This window comes from Polistes dominula, unplaced genomic scaffold, assembly GCF_049000335.1.
Source record: "Polistes dominula isolate Pdom_NZ unplaced genomic scaffold, Pdom_raw_medaka contig_75, whole genome shotgun sequence".
Classification (NCBI taxonomy): Eukaryota; Metazoa; Arthropoda; class Insecta; order Hymenoptera; family Vespidae; genus Polistes; species Polistes dominula.
In genome coordinates this window covers 3,855,648-3,878,773 of record NW_028301003.1, presented here as the reverse complement: position 1 = coordinate 3,878,773, position 23,126 = coordinate 3,855,648, and the positions used below count along the sequence as shown (strand labels likewise).

The following is a 23,126-nucleotide window of genomic DNA, read 5'->3' as shown; positions in this document are numbered from 1 at the left end:
CCGACTCTTTCCTCCAACCTGATTCCACTCTCTTCCACCGATGTCGCTGTCGTCGCCACAAACTCCTAACCTCGTTTTCACCTGCTTCCCTTTCTCACCTTTTTCTTCCTCTCACTCACCAATTCCCCCCTATCTCTCTCTGCCTCCTGCTCCCTTTGACTTTCCTTCTACCTGCTCTGACCTTCCCTATCTCCTTCACTGCTCTATTCACTCACTTCCACCCTATTTCACCTCCGCTCACTTTCACGCTCTTTCCCTCTACAAATCCCAACCGGAAGTCTCATAATATATTTTATTATATATTTTAATAAATTCTAAATTTTCTTTTATTATATATTACAATCCTATTTTATTTTATTTAATTTAAATAAATCAAATCTGTACCTTATTAATTAAATTAATTATAATAAATTTATTTTCCGTAAGAAAATTTAGACGTATCACAATTTTTCATTCATTTATCAATTTAAAAAAATTCAATCTATTTGTTGGTTTGTGATAAATAATCCGATAATTTTAAAGGATCAATTTCTGTGTTCCAATTTCTTTATTCTCTCTCTCTCTCTTTTTTTCTTTCTTTCTTTTTATCTCTCTTTTTACGTTTAAATTCTTTTTCTGTTTTTCATATAACAAATGAGTGGTCGTCTATTATCATCGATAAAATTTCGAGCTTTTCAAAGATTAGGGTCGTGTGATCCAACCCGATAAAGTATCCAATCGAGTAGCTGGTTTCTGCAATAAATGCTCTCGTTACCAATACTCGAACCTATACACCCTCAAACACCCCTATCCCTCACCCCTGTTCATTTCTCTCCCATTCTCCTCTTTTTCGAATAATCGGGTGATTTCGTACACACACGTAAACATATCTCTATTCCTATAACGGGTGACTCATAATGAAATGTTATCATTCAAAAACATTTTAACTAACATTTTTTCCTATGAAAATAACAATTCAATTTAAATAAAAAATAATTTAAATTAAATTTCAATTTTAATTTATTATTTATTAATTAAAATTAATTTAATATATTGTTTCTCTTTTTAATTTATTTAATTATTTCGTTAAAATAATATATAATTTATTTATACAATAAATAATAAATTTTAGTTTATTTAAATATAAAATAATAAAATGATTTAAAAAAGCTTATAAATAATATCTAATTTGATAATTAAATTTTACGTGTTAATTAATTATTTATTTAATAAAAAATTATAATAATTTGATAGGAGTTTTGTTATAATTCATTCTAACTCACCCAGTATATAAGTGGTATAATATATATATGTATATTTAAGTACATAAGCGTATGTGTACCTCTTCTAACCAGTGATACGGTGATACTTCAGATAGAGAAAGATAGATGGATAGAATATGTGTTTGCACTCGAGGAACACGTATGCATACATACATATACTTGTATTTGTGTACGTATCTATGTATTTGTCTATATATATATATAGTATATGGAAAGCTTCGAGAGAATCGATGATACACGATCGACTATACGTCATTAAAGTGATAATTATTCAAAGAGTTCAATTTATCAATGAAAATTATTCTTTATTATTATCAACTTCATTTTGATTCATTCACTTGAATATCATTTCCAATATATAAAATTGTTCAAAATAATTAATTTTAAACAATATTTTCATTTTGATCTATGAAAAATGATTGAATCCTCCCTTCAAAAAAAACCAAATGAAAGAATTATAACAATAATGTGAAATTGTGAGAGGGCGCAAAAGTTGAGGAAGGTTGTGTTAGGGGTGTTGGTTTGTGGTACATCAATGGCGAGAAATGTTACAAAATGGGTCAAACCTTTTTATCTGCCTTTCAATTTCTCAATGAGCCGTCGTCGTATCCCTTTCCTTTCATTCTCACCCTTCATCCAACCTCTCTACCTCTGAACTCACCTCTTTTTTTCCTATTGTGATGGATCTACGGGATCTCAAATGAATTCTTCTTCTTTTTTTCATTTCATTTTATTTTTTTATTTTATTTTTTTATTTTTATTTAACAAAAAGAATTCTTTTTTACCGATTACGATGTTTGTTTTTTATTTTATTTATTTTTATTTTGTTACTTTCGTGAAAATAATTTATTAATTATAAAATGTAATTATAATTATAAATTATATTTATATTAATTTATTATGTATTATATTTATATTTAATTATATAAATATAATTTATTAAAATAATAGAAATTAAATTTATTATATTATTTATTAAATAAATTAAAATTATAATATTATTAACAAATAATAATTTATTAATTATTAGTTAATAGAAATTAAATTTTATTATCACTCGCACATAAACACACACGTACAAATACATACCCAAAGGAAACTCTTTTTTCAAGTTATTTTATTTTTAAGAAAAATATTAGCTTGTGATTTATGATTTTGTTATTTAATTGTTAATTTAACAATCACGTTAATGAACTTATTTTATTTTTTTTTATTGGTTTATAGATCAAACCACCTTCGTCGTATTTAATAATTCTAATTAATAATCGTATTATTATAATTTATACTAGCTTCAATAATTAATTATGAAATTGATCTTATTATTAAGTTAATAATTTTACTCATGAATATAAATATTGAATGTATATATGTGCGTGTGAGTCTGTCTTCTTGATTGCATATTAATTTTTTAATTATTTTATTAATTATTTTCTCAAATTCAATAAATATGTAAATTAATTATCTTAAAAAATTATCTGTTTATAAGAATTATACTTGTATTATTATTATTACTATTATTATTATTATTCTAATGAATAATTGGTGACTCGTTACGTTCTTTCTTATTTTCTTTCACTTTTTTTTTATCTTCATTAATCCAATTTGCATTTAATCAGCTTAAAGATATAATTACGTTCCTGTGGAAGGTGATACACGTAATAAGTATACTAATACTATTCTAATAATAATTATAATAATGTTAACAATGTACTAATAATAAATTTAAAAAAGTTAATAATAATATAATAACAATTATGAATAATCATGCTTGCAAGGTGGGATAATATCTAATTAATATTAATAACATTAATGTATAATTAAAAAGTAATAAAAAAGAAAAATAACAATAATTAATAATGTGTTATAATAATTATATTTCTTATTTATTTTTTTTTTGCAAACATTCCAACCAGACCATTACCCAAAGGGCCACACACTTTTTTGAATAATTTTTTCATTCCAAAACATTTTTCTTAATTTTATTTTTTTTAATTAAATACAATTATTGAATGTTGGAATTTTTTTCTTTTATTTGAACAAATGTATTTGGGTGTTAATAAAAAATTGTTTCAAAATTAAATGTCCAGTAGATTTTGTATTTAAAATTACGAAAGTTGTGGCTTGTGTTTGTGGCCCTTCGTGAAAAATCCACCCTAAACGCAACCTTCCCCTTTTCCTTTCCCTTCTCAGTTTCTCAGCTTCCTACCCTTCTAAAAAAAAAAATAAATAAAAAAAAATAACAAGAACAATTAAAGAACAAGAACAATTATTGTTAAAAAAAAAAAAATAGAAAAACCATTTTGTATACGAGCATATGGTTGTTCTCGTGTTTATTGTAGGTTGCTTGGATTCTCACCGGATCTAGGACAAAGGGTGCATTTCGCGGAGGGCACGAACTTACGGTGCCGCGAAGATCCGAAACCGTCGGATGATAACGATGAAAGGTTGGCACTATTATCAAAAATTAAATGACCAAAAAGATCATTCAATTTCAAAATCCAAATGAAACCAAAAACATTCTATCTATTAAATTTACAACAACTTATATAATATTTAACACGAATATTATACAACAAAAAATATCTTAAATTATCTTCTAATTTTTTTTTTTTCAATACACACTCCCTCTTTTTTATTAAATCTTTTTTTCCTTATTGTTTTTTTATTTTATTTTTAAAAAGAATTATATCTGTTATACGTCAAGACAAAAAGTTATTGTCTAATGATTATTATTTAATCATTATTTTTGGCAACAACTTTTTCTGATTATTTAAATAAAAAAAAAACTATAATGTGCACATGTGCTTAGGTGAATTCTTAAGAAACTAAAAACTCAAATTTTAAATAGAAAACGAAATTGTTTATAGAATTAAATCCAGTTACGAAAAGTTAGAAACAGTGAAAATGTGAGAATATAATATAAAATGTGTATGTGTGTGTGAGAAAAAGAAAGAGAGAATGTGTGAAATAAAATATCACTTTAGAGAAACAGTTTAAGAAGTTTTCCGCGTTCTCTTGCCAAACTAACACATATACACACACATACACATATAAAATCCGTGCGAGAAATTCGATTCGTTGAAAATAATAGCAATCGGATTTAGACTTTAAATGTTTTATTTCTCTTTCTCTCTTTATAACCAGACACATACACACATATATACACGTACACATGCACATATATAGAAACTCTTAGTATGCATGTTTAAATATGGCAAAACTCGTTGATCCAGCAGATCGTGTGAGAATTAATAAGCCAACATGTAAATACGAATGACGTTAGTACCTCACTAACACATTCTCACATATGAACAAATATATATATATATACACATTTTGTATATAGAATGTTTCAAAATGATTATTTCAACTTAGCTTGAAATTTTGGTCTGTAAAAGATAATCAAAAATTCATTTGTTTAATTATTGTTTAAATTTACTATGATTTATCTTCTTTTTTTCTTTTAACAAAATTATTGAAATGATTCTAATAAAAATTGTATTAACCTTTAATGTTGTTCGTGATAATTAAAAATAATTAACAACAATTCTACAAAATTCTATATTTGCATATGGCTTATAAAAAAATGAAAGAAAAGAAAGGAAAGAAAAGAAAAAAAGAAAAACTAAATTATTAAAAGTTATGAATTACGTATGCACATAACTCAAGTGACTCAGTCAACATAACCTCGACATTTTTGCTAAGAGTATATTCCGTGAGTTGTTTTTTTTTTTTTTATCTGAGGTGTGTATAATACGTGTAGGTGTGTGTAGTTTGCGTGATCACTGTGATTTGTGGATTACATGGTTACCTATTACTATGACAACGACATAAAGGACACACGGTATATTTCACTTTTATATTTAACCCCTTTTTAAGTAGTCCTTAACACCCTCTATTTTCGTTACTCAAATTTTATCAGTATAGTATATTTTAGAAGAGAATATATCTTTGTACATATATATTTGTACATGTTACATGTACACCTGTGTACAAGAGTGTTTGTTTATTAAAAATAAAAATGACTGATATTTAATTAAAAATAAAACGTTTAATAATTCATTACCTAGAATGAATTATAGGTTATATACCTATATAATACATTATAAATTATATTATATAATATTATATATAAAATTTATAATATATAATATTACCTCTCTCTCTCTCGCGCTCTTTCTCTCTCTCTCTCTCTCTCTCTCTCTCTCTCTCTCTCTCTCTCTCTAGTATATAAAAAATTGTAGGTTATGAATTATAATATATTATAAATTAATTTATATATAAAATATTTATAGAATATTATATATTAAAAATAATTAGTATATAATATTACCTTTTCACTGAATTATAGGTTATGAATTATAATATATTATAAATTATAATATTAATTATATTATAAATTAATTTATAAATAAAATATTTAGAATATTATATATTAAAAATAATTAGTATATAATATTACTTTTAATGAATTATAGGTTATTAATTACAATATATTATAAATTATTTAAAAATTATTTCCACGTATATATATACATTCTATATATTATTTACCATAATTTTTCCTTCCCAACATATTTATTAATATTTCTAACGTGTGTGTGTGTGTGTGTGTCCTACGAATATTTAATAACAAAAATAAATAATAATTCCATTATTGCAAATTATATGCATTTACATTGCATAATACATACATATATATATATTTCTTTTACCCTATGTTACGTTTCATTATTTTTTTTCTTTTAATCTTTATGCGTTTAAGAAACGTAAATGTAAACGTAAATGAAAATAAACAAAAAATAAGAAAAAATAATGAAAATAAAAGGATGCATAAAGGTGTATATAGAAGGTAATTCTAGCGTGTACCTTCTTCGAGAGGGTTCTTGGGTGTGTTTCGCATTTGTATTGTAAATTGGCGAGATAAAAAGAAACGAAGACAGAAAAAGGGACGGGATTTAAAGAAGGGGGTGGAAAACAAGGTAGGGGAACGGGGTGAATACGTTGCTAGGAGAAATATTAATCACTGTGACATATCCGTTATGCAGACGAATATATATACACATTGCTAACTTTCCGAACACTCTGTATATTTGTGTATATGTGTGTGTGTGTGTGTGTGTATTGCGATAAAAGACGATCTGGGTCAAATCGTTTTTAAACATGGTCGAAGGAAAAATTCAAATACGTTCTTAAAAAAGGAACGTTTTTCTCTATATATGTATATATATAGATAGTTAAAGGGAGAGAAAGAGAGAGAGATAATTTCTTAAAAGCATTCTATCTCTTTCTTTTTTTATTTTTTTTATTCATCTTCGTCAATTATTTAAAACGTTATTTCTTTTTTTAACACCGTGCTCAATATATTCTATAAAATGAAAACAATTTTGTTTAAATATATTCATGGGGTTTAGTCAAAAGAGGGTTTTTAAATGAAGTAATATATTTTATTATTTAAAAATATAAATAATATTAAATAAAAAAAATCAAATAGAAATGGTTAGAAAGAAAAGTAATTAAATTGAACTTTTTATTATGAAAGATGAAATCTGAAAAAAGAAAAAAATGGAAGTGCAGTATCGATTGAAATATATTTGATACGTTTAAAGTAATATAATACAGGTGAAATAATAGTCTTTGAAGAAGAAAAAAAATATATATAGAAAAAAGATTGAAACGATTTTATCGATATACAGGGGAGGAAACGTTTACGTGCATTGATTTTGAGAAAATAAAGTTAGACGAATGACGAAGCGTTTGAAACAATTAACCAATGCTATCAGTCAAACTGACATAGTTGAAATGCTAATCGATTCTATCGATACGTGTAAAACGATTTCTCACGTTTCTTGGATATCTATAGAAATTTTCCATTTACACACCTGTAGGTTTTTTCTTTTTTTAAAGATTCTTTTTAATAACGAGTTTATTATTATATCAATTATTAACAATAAAGTATTTATTATTAAATTAGTTTTTTTTATATTTAAATTGATTGTAAATATAAAATATATTTTTTGATAGTAGAAAAATTTATATTTGTTTTTTTTTTTATTATTTGCAAGCATCAGAATTATATTATAATTAAATAAATTAAATATATTATATTGATATTTTTTCTTTTTCCACGTATTCTCTTTAACTACGATTTTATTATTTTATTATTATTTTCGTATTAATAATCAAATTAGTTTTCTATATTAAAATTAATTATAAAAATATATTTTTGTGATAGAAAAATTTATAATATTTATTATTTTTTTTATAATTTGCAAGCATTACAAATATATTATATTATATAATAATAAATATATTATTAATATAAGTAATATTATTAATATTATTAATATGAATATATTAATAAATTGTAATATCTGTAATTTGATTGATTCTATAGAATGTTGGTTATATATATCTAACAAAACTCTAACAAAAACTATCCTATTGAAACTTGGTAATTTGCAAATTGGTTTCTATGAACTAGTAAACCTAGTTGGAATTCTACAACTCTCGAAAGATAGCAATCATGTAATAGACCATTTGATAAAACCCTTTAACTTTTCTTACTTTTCCTCCCTCTATATATTTAAATAAAACTCGTTTATACGCAATGTATCTGTGTGTAGAAGACTACAACTTGTTCTTTAAAAAAATAAAGAAAATAAAACTTTGATTCCCGGTTATAAAAATAATCCTAATATTAAAATAAAACTTTTCCACTATTCGAATAGTTTCGAAAACTTTTGATATCAACTTATTTTATTACGTTTATATAAAGTTTATTAATTTTTTTCTTTTTTTCTTTCTTATGTTTTTTTTTTTTTACATAATCATAACATCGTAAACAAAGTTTTTAGAATATTTGATAAAACCACCGACCAATAAACGCGAGATAAAAATAAACTTTGACTACTTTCTTATATTATTTTTTTATTTATTATACATCAAAATATATTTTATCATAAATTATTGAAATAATAACTTATATAATAATATATTCGACGAATGATTTGTTTAAATAATAAATTTGTAAACCCATTCATTTAATTCGTCAATTATTTTCCATTAGAAAATATTTCGTTTAAAAATTGATATTACATTTTGTGTTTGGGATTTTTTTTTTATAAAACACGTAGATGCATTTGTTATTTTATTTTGTCTATTCTTTTAGCAATTAATCTCTTCCTTGTTATCTTCGGTTGAACGAGTTCTCTTTCTATTTCAAGATAAAAATGATTTGTTTCATCTTCGAAACCGGTGACTGGGCTTTACTGTTTCTGGCAGCTTTTTTTTTTCATCCCCGAACGAGAGATTAACCATAAGAGAAAGATGATAGATGATAGTCTACAGAATAATCCACCTAAACGATATGACATTAAAAAAAGAAAAAGTTCAACCAACCAATAAGCAAACAAAATTTTCCAACAAACGTATTTTCGTTTGATTTATAATTCAAATAAATTAATTTATATTATTAAATATAAATAATATAAATTAATTTATATTATTAAGTAAAAATTAATTAAACCATCGATACGAATAAAATAATTTTTCTATGAAATTTTTCTATTTCTTATAATTTATTATTTTTTATTTACTTCTATGGTTTATTAGATTTGATATTTCGTATTTTAAATATATTATTAAAGAGATACAAATATTTATTTATGATAACTTTATACAAAAACAAAAAGGTGGAGTTAGTTAAAGGGTTAGTTAAAAGGACACCACGTATCTTTTTTAAATTTCAAAGAAAGGTTTATTCAAAAAGCTAACAACTTGTTTCACCAACACAAACCAAGATAAAGAACAAGTAGAACTGGAAGTAGAAGAAGAAGAAGAAGAAGATTTAATCTTGTTTATAAAGAGGAAAATACTGTCTAGGATGAAAAACGTTTTGGTTCTTTAAAACAAACATCTGTGCCGTTCTTCTTGTATATTTTCGCATAAATATACATAAATGCATATCTACATACATACACAGATAGATAAATAGATAGATAGATAGATAGATAGATGGATAGATAGATACATAGATAGGTAAAGTAATATTATACAGGGTGTATCAACAAATTTCTAATCAAACTTATATTTAAGTATTACTTACAACCAATTGAAATAAATTGAAACAAATCAAAAAGAAATTCTTATTTTTAACTAAATTAAATTAATATATATTATATAAATTAATATAAATTATAAATATATTTATTTTTTATATATTATATTATATTATATTTTACATATTAATACACTTATTTATTATATATTATTATTATATATTATTATTATTATTATTATTATTATTATTATTATTATTATTATTATTGATGTATTAATATATAAGTAAAAATTCAAATATACTTGTATAAATTTATGTCGTATAATATTAAAATAATAAATTTATTTAAAAAAAATAATTAAAAATTCCCTTTGTAAAATAAATAATATATATATATATATATATAACTATATAAATGTTTTTTTTCTTGAGGTTTGTTTACCCGGGCGTTCAGTCTCTGACACGCTAATGTGGCATTGGTTTGCCAGATCGTTCCGTGAAGCTCCAAGTCTGGCAAGCTCGTACGCCCTTTCGTTGCCCTGAACGCCACTATGACCCGGCACCCAGAGCAACCTTACTCTGTTGACACTGCCTAGCCGTGTCAACAAGTCGACACAGTCCTTCACCAGCACTGACTTGACCACGGTGCTGTGTACAAGTCTGAGCGCAGTGTGGCTGTCACTACAAATATAGATATGTTTGCCATAGTACCCCCTTTCCAGGATACTGTGGGCGCAGGCCCGAATGGCAAACAGCTCCGTCTGAAGAACAGAGACGGTACCGGTTAGGGTTTAGGACAATTCAGTCCTAGGCCCTCCAGAGCAGACCCCTGCTCCCGCGTTGGAACCCGCTTTAGCCCCATCTGTATACCAGACGGGCCCTGCGAGTGCCAATAAATGATTTAGGTCCGCTGCCCATGACTGTCTGTCTGGGAAGAGGACCTCATAATTGTGCTGGAAATGGTACTCCTTTGGGCACCAGTCACCCCCAAGGCGGTTGACTTTCTCGAAGTCTTCCGTTCTTGACAGGATCGATGCGTGCCCGTAGGAGGCCCGCCTCCAGCTCCCACTGACTAGCAGCCTAAAGGCTGCGCTTCTGGCTCTCTCCTCCGCTGCAATGTGCGGAGGTAAGAGGCCTTTCCTCCAGGCCTCACGTTTAGATTTCTTAATGAGCTTCTTATAGGCCCTCTGCTCGTTCCTATAATTAGCCCAATCTTCAGAGCCATTTGATTTTAAGGTTTTATTTAGGAGGCGGCGAGAACTCGAGCGCAGTGAGCTTAACTCTTTGCTCCACCATGCTACTCTTGTCCTGTCCCCCCGTGTCCTAAGAGGGCAAGCAGCTTCGAAGGCCTGAGTGATGGAAGAGGACAGTAAGCTCACTCGTTCCTCGATCAGACCCTGAGTCCTTAATCCTCCGCCCATTCCCAGGAGCCTGCCTTCAAGGTCCCTCTTGTAGAAAGCCCAGTCAGTGGACCTTGGGTCTCGGTAGGTCCTGACGACGGGCTGTGCCGTCTAAGTCCTGAGCTTGAAGAGGATGCGGCGGTGATCCGAGAGTGAATCCTCATCGTCCACTCGCCACTCCTCAAGCCACCGAGCCACCCTGGGGGTGCCCAGTGTTAAATCGATCACCTCTTGTCTTCTCGAGGTGACGAAGGTTGGTCTGGATCCCCTGTTAAGGATCTCCAGATTCGACGACGAGAGGTATTCCAGCAAAGCCGTCCCTCTCTTATTGGTATTTGAGCTGCCCCATGCGACGTGGTACGAGTTAGCGTCGCACCCGATCACAAGGTCCAGCCTTTCTCTGCGGCAGTGTTCCACCACGGCCCTCAGTTCCTCTGTAGGCGGGTTTTCGGCCGAGTCGTAGGGGAAGTACGCTGAACAGACGATAAGGCCGGTCAGCCCACCTCCCAACCTTAGCCTAACCGAGGCCACCGCAAGGTTCCTGCTGCAGAATCTGCTTAGCTTCAGGGCGTGGTGCCTTTTGGATACAAAGACACACGCCCTTGGGCCTGGTTGGCATGGGTCATATACCAATATCCCCATGCTGCGATCTATCCCCTTAACAAGTCCACCATAGATCCAGGGTTCCTGTATGAGGGATATGTCTGTCTGCTCCACTGCTAGGTTCTGGCTGAAAACCGTTGAGGCCGCTATGCAGTGTTGCAGATTGATTTGTGAGAGTTGGAGGCACGCTACCCCTCTAAGTGATGGCGCGTGCGCCCTTCTCCTTATGTTTTGATTTGGGGAGTGGGAAGGGGAGGGGGGAGGAAAAGGGAGGGGATAGGTATTGGAGGTGGTATGGAATGGGAAAGAGGACAACAGGTCACACTACCGGCCATCGTCCTCGTCCCCTGTCTCTCAAATGCCTTCGGGGCCTCTATGGTCCCCTGGGGCGTTGTAGACGGCCCCGTTAGGGACCCAGCAATGGTCTGTTGGACACCACGCCGGGTCTCCTCACGGGTCGTCTGGAACAGGGCGATGGCCTTGGGCGGTCTACCTCTAGTCTACCCCCGTTTTTCCGTCGGACTGAGCCCTTGCCACCGCGTCCTTTGCGTCAGTAGGTGCTTGTGACGCGTTGGCAAGTTTCCGTTCCTTCGGCGTCAGCCTGGAAACGGCTCTCTGCGTAGCGGTGGTCCCTGTAGCCGCAGTCGACTCCACCGGACCCCCCAGTTGCGCGTCCGCTCCTGAACCACTCTTGGTCTTCACAGGAGCGGGTGCCCACACTCCCGCCTTCGCTCCGACCAGGGCTTCGTAAAAACGGGTCCTGCCCAGACCGAAGTGAGGGGCGAGCTTCAGCTTCTTCAGCTGGCCTAGAGAGGCCGCATCCACGCCTAAAACAGCGTGGATCTTGTCCTGGACAGCCCTTCAGTCTCACACCCCCCACAAGGAGGCTGAGAGTTCCAGGTTCTGCCTTTGGAGTCTCATAAAGATGGTCGGCATGTCCTCGTCCGTGTCGGGGAACCTCGGCGTCATCTTCTTCAGCCTCGGGAGGTATTCCCTCTCCAGCACCTGGAGTTGAGCTCCCTCCCAGGGTTTAAGACTCGGGACGATGGCCTTAAGCCATGCCTTCGCCTGGTCGTCCGAGCAGGTTATCTAGAGGACTCCCTGCCCGTAACGGGTCCTCTCGAAGCGTGGGACTACCTGATCCATTGGGATCGAGTCCAGCGTCCCGAGGAGTGCCCGCACTAGTAGCACACCCTGTCCCTGGCCGAGAGCTACTTCGGGGAAATCAGCCGGTGCGATGGCCAGCCTCATATCCCCAGCCACAGCATCCGCGTAATTAGTAGGACTTGTGGCGACCCTACTCTTTTTGATAGCTGCGGATCTTTCCGGCGGGGTGCTGTCCGAAGGTCTGGGACTCTTGGTAGGGCCCTGACCAGCGGCTGCTCCCTTTTCCTCATCTTCGCGGTGCGGCTTAGGGGCTGGTCCCTGCAAAGCCAATCTAGCTTTGCGTGCCCTTCTCTTCGCAGCCCCGCTCCGGTTTTTCTTCTTTTTTGTTTTGGGCGATGAGTCCGTGGGTCCAGCTTTCGCCGATCCCTCTTCCCCAACGCTCAAGATCGTATCTTTGTCGACTGGAGTGGGCTCTTCATGCGAAGTCTCCACGCCAGCTTGTGTTTTTGTGTGTGAATTTTAGTGGTATCCATATGAGTCCCACGAGTAAACAGGAAATAAACGATCCATCACCACAGAGCCTGTTGCGGTGATAAGGCAAGGTACAATGGGGGGTTGCCCGGTGCCCCAAGGGCATCGTTTGCGACACTTTACCCAAATGCCATCCAGCCATCGGCACGATTGCTTCCATCTTGGCTTGGGGAGTGGTCCGCGGCGTGGCCTTCGGTCCCCTAGGCCAATTTTTTACGTCAGCCAGGTCCCTTATAGCCTGCGCTATCCCGGGGTTTCTTAGGCCCCCGTGCCCGGGGTCGAAGTTGCCAATGACGCTCCGTTCCCCGCCACGAGAAACCAACTTCACCCCTGGACGTCCTTCTATCCGCCACCTGAAGACGCGCCCGGTTGGCCTCACCCATGCCCCCGGACCTTTTCACGAGGTCCGCTGAGCCCGGGATATAAATGCTTAAAATTATAATAAAAATTGTGTTCATAAATCTACAAAAGTTTAACACACATTTTAATACAAATACTTTTCAATGCAAACCAATGTATGATTTTACCCAAATTATTTGCAAACGAGTGATATATAATATTGTTAGAAATTTTTGCAAGACACCCCGTATACAAAGGGGAGTAGTTGAGTTTATATACAAGAAATCGATAATGTCAGTCAGTATGTTAGACTATATTAGAAAGTCTAATTATCTTAGATAAGATGATAAATGATTTTAGTCGTCTACTGAATATTCCTATTAAATTATCAAGAGGACAAAGACATTTCTGTTATAAGGAAGATAAAAGAGGAGAACAAAAATTGTCTGTTTGATAAGAAAATAAAGAAATAAATAAAAAACAAAAAGAACAGGGAAATCCCGAAAATAGAGTGTGACAAAGATAGAAGAGTTTATGTATTAGGTTATTAACAATGAAATGTCTGATTACTCGGATTATTTTCACCTCGAAATCAGACATTTTATATTTAATGACCTAATAGACACATTTCTCTATGTATGAGTTTATATTTATATATATAAATGTTTATGTGTATGTGAAGAAAGAAGAAGAGGAGAAGAATAGTGTGGGTGTGGGATGATTATACGTACGAAGAGAGTAGGAAGGGAAAGTAGATGAGAAAATGGATGAAAGAGAGGAGAAGAGAGAGGGTAGACGAAAGGGGTTGTTACGGGGGTTGTCGCTTATGTGAAAGTCAAGCAAAATAGTAATCGATATCGAGCGTAACGCAACGCGTAGTAAAAGTGCTTTCACTAAAAGTATGCTGAATTTTTATATTCGCAAGAATGAGTTTTACTTTTGTTTTTTGATTGACATTTTTGTATTTGTTTGTTTGATTCATTTATTGGTTGGTTAGTTGGCTGGTTGTTCATTTATTATATTTATTCGTTGATATTTTTTTTTCTTAGTTGGGTTGGTTGGTTGATTAGTTGGTTGTTCATTTATTATAAATATTCGTTTATATTTTTTTTCATAGTTAGTTGGTTGGTTAGTTGGTTTGTTGGTTCTTCGATTTCTTTCATACTTATTAAACTTATTTTATAATTTTTATAGTTTTGTATAACTTTATTAAATATAATATTCTATAACTTTTTATAGTTTTACTAAATATAGTATTTTAAAGCTTTTTATAATTTTTATTGTCATAGTTTCGTTCAATTAACTATGAAACTCATACGATAAACTATAATTTAAAATTCTGTAATTTTTTAAATAAAACTTGTACGATTTTATTTACGATATTATTCAATTCTTTTTTTAATTTTAATTCAATTTATTTACGATTGCAAATTTAAATTGTTCAATTTAATCCAATAAATATAGAAAATTATCGATGGAAAATTTATGCGATTTCGTTGACTTTTATAATAATCATTGAAATAAAAATAATACTAAAATAAAAAATAAATAAGGATAAAGGACAAAACGTTGTATAATTAAGTTGAAAAATTTTTCAGGAGAGAAAGAATAACTACTGCAAATAATTAGAAATTATATTATTCTTTCCATATTTTTTTGTCCAAAAAAAAATTAAAAAAAAAGAAATAGCATTGAATATTTTTAAACGGGGTTAGATAAAATAAATCAAATTGAAAGAATTGAAATAAGAGGAAAGATAACGTCATACAGAGGGTAGTTTTTGGGTAAAAGATTATTAATCCGTTTTTAGGATATTTTCTATACAAACACAAACACAAAGGACGAACGAACGGAACATGAAAAGAGGAAAACAAAAATGGGGAAGATAAAAAAAGTAAAAGCTCCAAAAAAAACAATAGATAGAAAGAATGTATCTGTGTCTGTGTCTGTGTGTATGAGAGAGAGAAAGAGAGAGAGAGAGAGAGAGAGAGAAAAAGATAAGATTTTAAGTGGCGTATAAAAATAAGCTTCCCTCTTTTTTCTATTTTATCTTCATGTTCAATCTATCTATCTATCTATCTATCTATCTATCTCTATCTTTCACATTTTTGTTTTTTAGTCTCTCATTTTCATTCATCGCAAATTTCAAAAGGACAAAAGAATTTTCATAACACGTTCACCTAATAACACGAATTATTATTATTATTATTATTATTATTATTATTATTATTATTAATTCATTTTCGAGATATTTTTACAAAGAAACAAAAAATTAACAAAATGACCCACGGATATATAAAAAAAAAAAAAAAATAAAAAACACCGATATACGAAAAAATAATAATAAATAAACGCGAGAAAAAGATGATCGTTTGAATAAATGAATTAATTAATTTTTTAATATTATCTTTTTATTGAAGACTTAAAATTTTAAAAGAATAATAATAAAAAATAAATATAGAATTAAAAATTATGAAGATGGTTGAAAAAAAATACAAAATAAACGAGGGAAAGAAATGGAGTAAAAGAGAGAGAGAGAGATAGAAAGAGATAAAAGTTAGAGTGGTGGTTGCATACAGAAAATAAAAGCTTCTTAGTATTTTCTTTTTTTTTTTATTATTTTCTTTTAATGTTTAATTTTATCTTCGCGTTTTTATATCTTTCTATATATCTCTCTCTCTTTCTCTCATTCTTTCTTTTATTATCTAATCGAGAATGCAAGGTGCATTTTGAAGATTCGCAATGCAAGTTGCAACTCACATTTAGTTAATTTATTAATTAATAAAATAAATTAAAAAAATATACAAAATATAAACAAATATACTATATAATATTTTAAAATTTATAATAATATATATATATATATATATTATATAATAAATTATATATTAAATTATATATTATAAAAAAATCATTTTCTATTATAAGAACTGAAATGAAATGAAATTTCGAATAACACATAAACAGAAATAAAAACTAAATTACTACCCCTTTTCTATTTTTTTCCTATTTTTAAAGAACCAATTCTACAATTTTTATCCCTCCTTCTCTTTTTCTCACATTTTCTATGATTTTTTCTTATCATTTTATCTATCTTTTCTAGAATATTCGCAAGAATTGATATCATTCGCTATGCACCTATGTTCGGAGATTAAACAAGGAAACTCTAAACCTACTTGAAAGCTTCTCTTTCTCTTATTACCACAGTTCTTCTCTCGTTCTCAATAAAATACGTCCCACTTACTCTTTTTATCCCTTTGTACTTGTCCTTCCCCCCATTTTCTTTATCTCTTCGTCGATTCATTCCTCTTTTAAATCTATTTCATCCCCATAATACTTTTTTTTATTCTTCGCAAATATTTCTAATACTCTCTTCTAATATACTTCAGAAAAAGTGATGGAAAGAAAACAAAACCAAAAGAAAACACACACACAAATAAAAAAAGGAAACTTAAAGAATATCCGAAGAAAAGATAAGATGAATGAGTCCTATCTTATCTGAGACTATTTCTACATCCCTTAGCTAAGATACGACAGGTAGATAAAGAAACTAACAAGAAAGAAAAAAAAACGTAGGAGGGGAAGAGGGTGGTTGTGCTTTGTATAATAAAATCGGTAGAACAAGAAAGAAAGAAAAGAAAAATTCGCACGTGTTTGCCCTTGCCTAACACGACGATGATGTATTACACACACGTACATATGTGTACATGTACAACCAAAAAAAAATACCCCGAAGTACACATGAGGTTCCCTCCTACCCTTCAACTCAACCCTCGAACTCTGAAACCCTCAGCATCCAAACTCTCAATCTTCCCCTGAACTCTTAACACACACCAATATATAATTACAGGTGTATAAGAAACGATATTAGTATTAGTACAAATACAAGTATTAGTATATTAAATATATACATAAATATACATATAAAAATCACGTACATATACATATATGTAATAGTGTATGAAATGTATCTACACATACAGTGTAACGAATATACACATAACCCATAATACAGAAGACGAATACAACCCCCATAGCAAAACTCCCATACCAAAAACAAGTATTAGTACATATATCGAATACATACAACGTTAATATGAAAGAGTACACACGTACCACACGTGTATATAGGATCATGTACGTATGTCGCGTACACAAAGAGAGAGAGAGAGAGTGAGTGGTGGTAGGGATGGTAGTGGGGGTAGATGGAATGATAAAAGGGCGCATGTCTGACCGAGGAATAGAAGTAGTGGGAGTGAGAGGGTATACTGTCGTTATTTCTCTTTCTCTCTCCCTCCAGTGATTTTCCTCACCCAATCCTCATTCACCTCAGTTGCTCCCTCTCTTTCTCACTTTAGTCACCCCTAAAACAGCAAGAGGAGAAAGTTCCGAAGCAACCGGCATTGCTGAGCCCTGGTCACTAGTCCGAGCACAGTGTTCTACCCTGTCACGGCACGTTCCTTTTAACTAATACTAATATATATTATCAACATATACATATATATATATATATATATATATATATATATATATATATATATATATATATATATATATTTGAAGATAGACACACCTACATATAAGTTCAGGGATCCTATTTTTTTTGTAACCTACCCAACACCTTCCCTTGTTCCCACCCCAACTATCTAACCCCTATCTATCTATCTACCTATCTTTCTATTTGTCTATCCTCTACCGGCAGCCAATCCTTCCTTTTTCGCACGCGCGCGTTAGGCTGCTGGAGGGTGGTTAAAACAGTCACCAGCACTATACTACTGATACTACCGCTACTGCTGCTGCTGTTGCTGGTGGTGCTCTGGTGCTAGTGGTGGTGGTGGTGGTGGTAGTGATGGTGATGGTGGTGGTGGTGCTGTTAACGATTAGATCCAGCTGGTCGGTCGGTTGGTTGGTTCGTTGGTTGGTCGTCTACTCATTTTCTCTCATTCTCTTTCTACGTGTCTACCGATACACAACACTTCAAACTGAAAACGTGGCCAACCTGTATGGTATCTGATTATTGTGATTAGTTCATTTATTTGATTGGCCAGTTGCTTGGATCAGTGTACAGGAATTTTTCACTTGAAAGAACGTTTGTTTGTTTGCTTTTTGTTTATTTGGATTTGATGAACATATTTTTGATTCCAACGAGGGGTAATTGCAATGTGCAATTTGAGGATTCCTGAAGAGGTTTTTGTCCTTTTTTTTTGGGTTTTGTTTTATTCAGTTTTTGAAATTGTTAGGCTTTGTTTGATATGAGTGTTAAATATAATTTTTCATTTGTTGTCTAATTTTGAAACGAGGTATAAAAAAAAAATTGCGAATGATTTGATTCAAAGTGTATATAAAACTATAGTTTGAAAACATTTAGAAATTGTCACGTGTTCTAAAACCCGAACGCTGATAATAACAGGCTAAACCGCTAAGTTCTTTCTGATAATCTTACACATATAAACATACATATACACATACACATCCTAGCCTTGTGATCAACGTGTTGATAGTGGTTATCTCAATGTGGTGTTAAAGAACCACGAGTTGTTTGCTTTATTCTCGTCGTTGATCGTTAACGCTCAATGACCATTTTTTAGTTAATATTATATTTCTAAACTACGTTTTAATCAAATCAAAATAGAAATCTGTTAATGAAGAAGAAGAAAAAGAAGAAGAAGAGGAAGAGAAGATACAAGTGTACACACAAGAGAGTGTACATTTTTTTAATTAACAACAAAGTTTGAACAAAAAAAAAAACTTCTGGACAATCACCATGAATGAACAATTCGTGCAGTGTATCAAAGACAAAGTTAAGTGAAATCTATATGAAGAAGAAAAAAAAGAAAACAAAATCTAATTGAGAAGCTTGAACTTGTTAGGGTGAAAGAAGATACTAACAGTAAAAAGTATCAATGACAATTGAACAATAAAGTTTGAACAATAAAGTTTGATCAAAGAAAAGTAAAATCAAATTTGTAAAGTGACAATCGGTATGAAAAATCGTCGAAGAAGAAGGTTGACAGAACAACAGATTTATCGGTGAGAGATGTTTGATGGACGTAAATTGTAACGATCAGCTGATGTAACTCGGAGTAATAGTAGTAGGTAGAAGTAAGTGATAGGAGTGGAAAGTGAGGAAAGAAGAAGGTGGAGAAAGTAGTAGAAGAAGAAGAGGGAAGAGACTTAGGATGGGCTGCAGATCGGCAGCTAAGTTCACGGTGGAGGAAGGGTGCAGCGATCGAGGGCAGCTCGAGACGACGACGACCTCGTCGTCGGTGAGGTGCACCGCCGAGGTCATTGACCTCTTCAACACTGAGCAGGCTAAACGCTTGCTGCTGAGGCAGCTTGGCGAAAAGCGTGCCAGTGAAGAAGAAGAAGAAGAAGAAGAAGAAGAAGAAAAAGAACTAAAAATAAGGACAAGGACGAGACCAACCCAAGAATACGAAAAACACCACCACCATAAAGAAAAACAACAAGACCGAGGCCAACAAAGTAATTGGTCGGATTCGATGAAATTGTTATCTCACGAATTAAGAACTAAACTTGAGGAGGAATTGTCCTCGTTAGGGAGATAGCTGCCAAGTGATAATGCAGAGATTTCGTTCGACCTTCAAAAGGTCGCGTACACCTACGGGTGCGGAAATGAAGTCGCAATCGAGCCTGGAAGTACCGAAACAGGTGAGATCAGCGTCCTTCGACGAGATCCAATTGGAAGCTCAACGTCAGGAGGATTCTTCTTCGACGGGTGCTGGGGTTGGTGGTGGTGGTGGACGTTGTTCCTCGTCGTACGGGGAAGCATCGAGATCACCGAGAAACACATCGTCCTCTTCCTCGTCCTGTTCACCAGCAAGATCACAGGATTCCTCGGGAAGAGGAAGAAGATTTTCAACGTTGAGGGTACCCCAATTGCAAACTGGTCAACGTTCCAAAAGTTTCGATGTGTACGAAAGGAACGTTGGATTACCACCGTCGCAAAGGTCGCTGGGCGCGATTCGAAGGGTGGACACACCGACGATACAAGTTTCCGGTTGTTATCATTGTGCTTGCGTAGAGGAATACAAAAATCTCTTTCTTAGCAGAGACGATGATGAAACAACAACTACTACTACTGGTACAACAACAGGTTCCTCATCAAGGGATGACGATTATGATTATTCGGATGACGATGACGTCGAGGACGTTGCTGACGAGGAAGAAGACGAAGAATACCTACCAACCGATGAAGAACTCGATTTCAAATTAGAATCTAAAAGGGACGGTAGCCCTGAGATCAGAGTTACTTTTACGTCCTGTACAGAAAAACCTGAATCACCTCCGCCATCTTCTCCGTCACCGTCTACGATAATTACCAAAGATTTTCTTATCAATGCTACTACGACCAATACCCTTACTAGTAGCATAACAACCAGTAGTAGTAGCAGTATTTCTGATGTCAAGGCTGAACTTTGTCCCGAATTACCACGCAGAAGGTCCATAGCCTTTCCCAAATTGTCACGGCAAGAGGCATTAACATCTTGTCCACCCGATTTACCATCATCCCCGTCTGGTTCTCGTGAGGACGATGACAAAGATTATGATGAAATTGACGACGAATTATTGGACAATAATAATATCATCATTGATGATCATTCGAAAACTATTAATAATAATAATAATGGTGTTAACAACAAACTCGTAGTGAGAGAAATATTTTTAACTGTGCCAGAACTTAAAAGAGATCGTGCGGCATCGGTTGATTCGTGTTTTAACAATAATAAAAATAACAAATCTGAGGATTGTCATTCGCTTGATGTACCCCAACAAAACATCAGGTCGAAGAGCGTTGACATCGTACTACCAACTGAAGTACAAACTCGGTACACTGCTTTAGTACCTGGAACCCTACCTGGAAACGAGCATAGACCTACAAGAGGGTGGGTACGTCTGCCGAATGGGACAAGTCTCTCTCTTCTTTCTTCTATCTCGATGTTGTGTTCAGTTTTTTTTAACCTTTTTTTCATCCCTTTAACCTATTACTCGCCAATGATCCTTTTTTTGAGGACGTATTTTCAAATGGTTTTGTTTTTTTCATAACTGCAACTTCAGAATGAAATATATTTGTTAAAATATTGAAAAATAACTCAATATTATATTTTAAATAAAAAAAAAAACAATTGTTACAAAAATAGTTCTATTTGGTTGGTATGAAGTTAATTTAATTTGTTAATTTGGGTTTTTTTTTGCATTTTCGTATTATGGCGAGTATTGGGTTATCTTCGTATATGTTTTTTTCTTTTGTTTGTTTGTACTTTCTTTCATGGGAGTTTGTTCTGTTTGTGTACTTTTTGTCGTCTAGTGTTTTTCCTTCTTGTTCCTGTATTTTCTATTTTATTTTTTCTTTCTTTATAAACTATAGGTGTCGTTGTTGACAACGATGGGTATTTCTTGCTGTTTGCTATTATTCTAACTCTCTTTACTCTTCTTTCATGAAAGTTTGTTTTTTTGTTATCTTTATTTTTGTTTAATTTAATTAATTAACTGATATACTTCTCTATGAGGATAACGTTGGAATTTGTTTTACTGAGATTTAATAATATTTATGATTAGTATGTTTCGAATTTATATCAAACACATCAGGTTGTTTCATTTAATAGTTCTTTATATTAAATATGTTACTTTTTAAAGTATATTTATAAGTATAATAAATAAAGTATTCTAATATTTTATTATACATGCAAATTGTAATAATATTTACAAGTAGTATGTTTCGAATTTATTTAAAACACATTAGTTTTTTTCAATTAATATTTTTTTATATTAAATATATTATTTTTTTTAAGTATATTTATAAGTATAATAAATAAAGTATTCTAATATTTAATTGTATATACAAATTCCAACATTACTTCAATTAACAATTCAAATAATTAAACATATTACTTACTTGAACATTACTTAATTAAATACTTACTTGAATATTTAATTAAACTATTTCACTTATTTAATTTCTCTTTTTATCTTAATCAAAATGGCAACAATATTTAAATAATAAATTATTATCTAACAGTAGAAGATTGATGCATTTCTAATGTGCATGTGTATTGGTATTTGAATTAAAATATGAATCGAAAATATTTAACAAGTTCTAAAACTATGGAATAAAAAGTCATTAGGTTTTTTGTATTTTATTTTATTTTTTTTTATTTTTCATTCCATTCATTGATTTGACTTTTTAAAGTAATGAGACATACCACGAGGCTCTTATCAACCTCTTCGTGTCTTCTTCTATTTTTTTATTTTCCTTTTCTTTTCATTTCTCTCACACTCACACTCACACCCACTCTCTCTTTCTCTTTTTATTTTTTTTTAATCTTTTTTTTTTTTAACCGCACTCCACGTCGCATTACTTGTCGCGCCCTTTTTTCTTTTATTTTTTTTGAGAAAATAGAAAGAGAGGGAAAAAAGGTGGAATAAGGGTGTGTGAGAAAGGAGAAAAATCTTTTACATATTTTATTACACGACCAAAAAAAGGGATACGTGTAAAAGGGGGCCATAAGAAACGAGTGGAGTGACAGGAGAAATTTTATGGTCACCCATACGATTGGGTTCTAAAACATATTGCTTCATCGATATTTTCTAAACCCCTCCTTGTTTTTTTTTTACCTTCTCCTTTTTCTACATTTTATTTTATGTTTTTTTTTTTTATATTTTATTAGATCCAATCAAAATCTACGATATCGAAAAATAATCGTAGAAAAAATTAACATTTGACGTATTCTTTTTTCTTTAAAAAATTTCTTATCATATTTTTATTTTTATATTTTTTACTTTTTATTTTCATTTTTTTATTAA

The 23,126-nt window shown here is 32.1% G+C and overlaps 1 protein-coding gene across 1 annotated transcript in view; it reads left to right on the top strand.

Moving 5' to 3' along the window:
* Window positions 1-18,062: 18,062 nt before the first annotated feature.
* rdgA (retinal degeneration A) overlaps window positions 18,063-23,126 on the top strand; it is a 29,204-nt gene continuing 24,140 nt past the window's right edge. The window contains 1 exon segment of the mRNA XM_015329503.2: window positions 18,063-21,208. Coding sequence (XP_015184989.2) covers window positions 19,884-21,208 — 1,325 coding nt within the window. The 5' untranslated portion in view covers window positions 18,063-19,883.